This window comes from Tursiops truncatus, chromosome 12, assembly GCF_011762595.2.
Source record: "Tursiops truncatus isolate mTurTru1 chromosome 12, mTurTru1.mat.Y, whole genome shotgun sequence".
In the NCBI taxonomy this organism is placed as follows: domain Eukaryota; kingdom Metazoa; phylum Chordata; class Mammalia; order Artiodactyla; family Delphinidae; genus Tursiops; species Tursiops truncatus.
The window spans coordinates 18979437-18985436 of record NC_047045.1 but is presented as its reverse complement, the minus strand read 5'-3'; the positions used below and the strand labels follow the sequence as shown (position 1 = coordinate 18985436).

Below are 6000 nucleotides of genomic sequence, written 5' to 3'. Positions count from 1 at the left end.
GCGATGTTCTGATATGGGTAGGACTTGGGGTGTGTCTGTGTATTTTCAATTTCTTGTCCACTAGATGGTGGAACAGAGTCCCTATCCTGGCAACAGAGTTCTTCATAAAAGGTTACAGGTTCTCTCACAACGCCCACGCAGGGCTTTGCACGTGAAGGAAATCACCCAATAAGTTAATTTTTTTCAAGGCTTCCGCTTGTAAAGCAGAAAGCCGAAACGACACAGGAGGCAACTGTTAGGGAGAGGTGAGAAGGGATGAGAAATGCGGAAAGACAAGGAGCAGGGGAGCTAAACTACATTTCCCAGGAAGCCACGGGCGCACCTGCCACACCCACCACGCCTGTTACGGCGCTCGCGACCCTGTCGTCCATCCACCACCCCAAGGAGCACAGAGAAGGGCACGGAGTCTCCACTGGTGCAGCAGCGGCGGCGGCTCCAACCCGCCAGATCGTCCTGCTGAGCCACGACCACTCCACCCCGCGCTTGTAGAGCCGAAGAGACACTCACCGCTGCCCCTCTGTTCCCGCGAGCCACGTGACCAGCTCGGGTCATGTGACTCCAGAGCCTGGCGGCTGACGTCAGTTACCCTGGCAACTGCTGGGCCCCCTCAGACCGTCCGGGAAAGCGGGGAATTCGGAAGCAAAGGTAGGTGAGGCGTGGATACTTGCTTTCCACTCGGTTCAGCGGGGCCCAGACTGTGCTCAGACCCGCTGCTCAGGGCTTTAGTTTCGGGTCACTCCCTTCCTCCACCCTGGCTCCGCTGCGGGCGCGTCTTTGTCTTCCCGCCGACTCCGGAGCCCGCGCTTCTTGGGGCCTGGGACCCTCTGAGTGGGACCTGCATTTGACCCACAATTTGGGGCCAAGACCTTAACCGCCCACACACTGAACTGAACAGAAATGAAAATGAGGGGGAGGAGATGTTACCGCGCAGGCTGAGCAAAGTATTGACCAGATCTCCACACCTCCCGCCTCCACAAAAGGAAGCTGAGGTCGGAGCTGCCTCATGGAGTTACGGTCCAGAAGCTGACGCAGATCCGAAGTTGGGTTCTTTAGGGAGACTGGGGAGAGTTGAGCATTGCAAGTCACCATTGCGTAGTTTTTGTTGACCTTCCCTCCGTCCAAGAGAAACATAATTTGTTCTAATTTGCTCCATTAACTTTGTTTTAGGTAGATTCTGAGTCTTAAGGTATTAATCCAGAAATTTGTATCTGGAAACGCCCCCATATCAGGAAACAGTCTATTTTTCAAAACTTTTTAATATGGATTGATAAATAACTAGTTGAATGATAAGATGGCACAAACTCTGTCGTGCGCTTTGCAAAAGGGAAACAGTCTTTTGGATTTGCTAGTTTTTACTTTTTAAAAGTTTCCTTGAGAAGCCCTGGTTTATTTAAGGGATGTTAAATAACACACACACACACACACACACACACACACACACACGCTAATATGCATAGATTTAGGAAATATTCTCGAGGCCACTTTTTAAAAACTGTATGTTAAGAATGAAAATGTAATTCTCAACTCTAAGTCAAACTGTGAAAGTTGCTTTTTCAAATCAGTTTTATTAATGAATTAAAAATCTCATGTCCAATTTACTGGTCAGTAATTGTGTGTATATGCTAAATCATAAGAGAAATGTCTGAAGTTCAAGGCTGACGGTTTTTATGATGTGATTTGGATTTCCTTAAAGGATGTTTATTATCTCTTGCCATTTAGTGTTTCCAGTGTTGTAAATACTTTGGAATGTTTACTTTGGGAAGGGAAAATTATTGATAATGGCCCACTATTCCAAAGAAGAGCTGGATGAAGAGTTTGAACAGTTCATGAAAGAGGTAAGTTTATATTTTTAAAAGCTATATTGTAAATAGTCCTACAAGAAACTCATTCTTCTAGGATGCAATCAGCCTATCATCAAGCTCTGTCACCTGTTTCCAAAATATATCTATCATCCCTCTAGTTCTCTCCCTTTTCACTGCAATTTACCTAATCCAGGACACCATCATCTCACTAGGCTACTGCAACAGTTCCCACGTACTGTCCAAGCGTTCCTTCACCACACGGCTGCCAGCGTGGTTTGTGACATAAATCAGACTCTGTTACTCCCAATGGAAAACACTATTGGCCTCCCATCACATACAGAGTAAAATCCAGACTCCTTTCTGTGGCTTACAAAACCCTGGATGATTTTGCTCATGCCCACCTCACTGACTATACACTGCTCTTCTCCCTTTTCCATTCATGCCTTTTTTCTCCTCCAGACACGCCAAGCTCATTTCACATTAGGAGCTTTTACTGTTCCCTCTGCCAATAATGCTGTCTATTCCTCTATCCTTTACCTGGATGGTGAAGATCTCTTTTTAAAATTACTACCTAAGAGAGGTTTTTTCCTGTTGATCCAGTAAAAAAGTAACTACCAAGTTCCTTCTTATACCATGTACTTAATTTTCCATGTAGCTCATTCTCCATGTAGCTCTTAGAACCATTCATTATTTCACTTGTTTAGCTCTCTTTTCTGCCTCCCTTAAGAATGAATGGTCTTTGACATGACAGCTGTATTTTTTTTTATTTAAGTATAGTTCATGTACAATATTATATTAGTTCAAACAGTGATTCAATTTTTATAGATTATACTCCATTTAAAGTTATTATAAAATACTGACTGTACTCCCTGTGCTGCATGATATATACTTGTAGCTTATTTATTTTATTCATAGTAGTTTGTGCATTTTAATCCCTACTCCTACCCCTATTTTGCCCCGCCTCCTTTCTCTCTTCCCACTGGTACCCACTAGTTTGTTGTCTATATCTGGGTCTGTTTTCTGCTTTGTTATATTCATTTGTTTTATTTTTTTAGATTCCACATATAAGTGATAACATACAGTATTTGTTCTTCTCTGACTTATTTCACTAAGCATAGTACCCTCCAGGTCCATCCATGCTGTTTCAAATGACAAAATTTTATTCTTTTTATGGTTAAGTAACATTCCATCATATATCTGTATACCACACCTTCTTTATCCATTCATCTATTGATGAACACTTCCATATCTTTGATAGTGTAAATAATGCTGCTATGAACATTGGGATGCATTTATCTTTTCCAATTAGTGTTTTTGTGTTCTTAGGATATATACGCAGGAGTGGAATCACTGGATCATATAGTAGTTCTGTTTTTAGTTTTTTGAGGAACCTCCATACTGTTTCCATAGTGGCTGTACCAATTTACATTCCCACTAACGGTGTACAAGGGTTCCATTTTCTCTACATCCTCACCAGCATTTGCTATTTGTAGCCATTCTGACAGGTGTGAGGTGATACCTATTTGGGGTTTTGATTTGCATTTCCCTGATGATTAGCAATGTTGAGCATCTTTTCATGTGCCTGTTGGCCATGTGTATATCTTGTGCCCATTTTTTAATCAGGTTGGGTTTTTTTGTTTGTTTGTTTTTTGATATTAACCCCTTATTGGTCATATGATATGCAATTGTTTTCTCCCGTACTATAGGTTCTTTTCATTTTATCGATGGTTTCCTTTACTGTGCAAAAGCTTTTAAGTTTGATTAGGTCCCATATGTTTAGTTTTGCTTTTGTTTCCTTTGCCTTAGGAGACAGATCCAAAAAAATATTGCTACAATTTATGTCAGAGTGTTCTGCCTATGTTTTTTTCTAGGAGTTTTATGGTTTCAGGTTTTTTTTTTTTTTTTTTTTGCGGTACGCAGGCCTCTCACTGTTGTGTCCTCTCCCGTTGCGGAGCACAGGCTCCGGACGCGCAGGCTCAGCGGCCATGGCTCACGGGCCCAGCCACTCTGCGGCACGTGGGATCTTCCCAGACCGGGGCACGAACCTGTGTCCCCTGCATCAGCAGGTGGACTCTCAACCACTGCACCACCAGGGAAGCCCAGGTTCAGGTTTTATACTTAGGTCTTTACTCCGTTTTGAGTTTATTTTTGTATTGATATATGGTGTGCGAAAATGTTCTAATTTCATTCTTTTACATGTAGCTATCCAGTTTTCCCAGCACCACTTACTTCAATAAGAGACTGTCTTTTTTCCAATGTAAATTCTTGCCTTCTTTGTTGTAGATTAATTGACCATAAGTGCACGGGTTTATTTCTGGGCTCTCTATTCTGTTCTGTTGATGGATGTGTTGGTTTTTGTGTTGTGATTACTGGAGCTTCCTAGTATAGTCTGAAGTGAGGGAGCTGAAGTCAGGGAGCTTAATACCTTTAGCTTTGTTCTTTTTTCTCAACATTGCTTTGGCTTTTCAGGGTCTTTAGTTGTTCCGTATAAATTTTAGGATTATTTGTTCTAGTTCTGTGAAAAATGTCGTACATGTTTTGACAGGTATTGCATTAAATCCGTAGCTTGCTTTGGGTAGCATGGACATTTTAACAATATCAATTCTTCCAATCCATGGACACGAACTATCTTGCCATTTCATTGTATCACCCTCAGTTTCCTTCATCAATGTTTTATAGTTTTCAGACTATGAGTTTTTCACCTCCTCGATTAAGTTTATTCCTATGTATTTTATTCTTTTGGATGTGATTTTAAAAAGGATGGTTTTCTTACTCTTTCTGATAGTTCATTATGAGTGTATAGAAAAGCAACAAATTTCTGTATATTAATCTTGTATCCTACAAAGCTGCTGAATCCATTTATTAATTCTGAGAGTTTTTTGGTGAAGACTTTAGGGTTTTCTATATGTAGTATCATGCCATCTGCAAATACTGACAGCTTTACATCTTCCCTTTCAATTTGGAAGCCTTTTATTTCTTTTCATGTCTGATTGCTCTGACTAGGACTTCCAATACTTTATTAAATAGAAGTGGTGAGAGTGGGCATCCTTATCTTGTTCCCTGATTTTAGAGGAAGCGCTTTCAGTTTTTCACCAATGAATATGATGTTAGCTGTGGGTTTGTCATAAATGACCTTTTTTACGTTGCGATATGTGTTTAGATACCAACTTTGATGAGAGTTTTTGTCATGAATGGATATTGAATTTTGTCAAATGCTTTCTCTGTATTTATTGAGATGATCATGTGACTTGTTAATGTGGTGTATCACATTGATTGACTTGCAAATATTGAACCATCTTTGCATCCCTAGAGTAAGTCCTACTTGATCATGGTGTATGATTCTTTTTATATATTGTTGAATTAAGTTTGTTGAGGATTTCTGCATCTATATTCATCAGAGATATCAGCCTGCAGTTTTCTTTTTTTGTAGTGTCTTTGTCTGTTTCTAATATCAGGGTAATGTGACCTTGTAGAATGAATTTGGGAGTGTCCTCTCTTCTGTTTTTTGGAATAGGTTGAGAAGGATATTAGCTTTTTATATGTTTGGTGGAATTCTCCTGTGAAGCTATCCTGGACTTTCGTTTGCTGGAAGTTTCTGATTACGAATTTAATTATACTACTAGTGATTGGTCTGTTCACATTGTCTGTGTCTTCCTGATTCAGTTTTGGAAGATTGTATGTTTTTAGAAATTAATCCATTTCTTAGGTTGTCCAATTTGTTGACATGTAACTGTTTGTAGTATTGTCTTATGATTTTATTACCTGTGATATTGGTTGTTAGTTCTCCTCTTTCTTTTTTATTTTGTTTGTTTGGGTCCTCTTTTTTCTTGATGAACCCCTGGCTAAAGGCTTATCAATTTTCTTAATTTTGTGGGGGACTTCCCTGCCTGGTGGAGCAGTGGATAAGACTCCACACTCCCAATGTGGAGGGCTCGGGTTTGATCCCTGTTCAGGGAACTAGATACCACATGCATGCTGCAACTAGGGATTCACATGCCATAACTAGGGAGCCTGCATGCCGTGACTAAGGAGCCTGTGAGCCACAACTAAGGAGCCCATGAGCTGCACCTAAGGAGCTGGCAAGCTGAAACTAAGGAGCCCTGGAGCCACAGCTGAGGAGCCCACGTGCTTCAACTAAGGAGCCTGTGACTACAACTGGGGAGCCTGCCTGCTACAACTAAGATGCCATGCAAACAAA

At 41.0% G+C, this 6000-nt stretch overlaps 1 protein-coding gene across 4 annotated transcripts in view; it reads left to right on the top strand.

Annotated features, from left to right (window-relative positions):
- The first annotated feature begins 476 nt into the window (after window positions 1-476).
- The window catches only part of CEP162 (centrosomal protein 162), a 96980-nt gene continuing 91456 nt past the window's right edge, over window positions 477-6000 (top strand). For 2 of the 4 annotated variants that reach the window (XM_019929378.3, XM_019929377.3), the window contains exons 1-2: window positions 481-645; window positions 1720-1835. In XM_019929378.3, the coding sequence (XP_019784937.1) occupies window positions 1779-1835 (57 nt within the window). In that variant the 5' untranslated portion in view covers window positions 481-645; window positions 1720-1778. Of the gene's footprint in view, window positions 646-1719; window positions 1836-6000 lie in introns of all 4 variants that reach the window. The other 2 variants (XM_019929379.3, XM_019929380.3) reach the window with 2 other exon arrangements.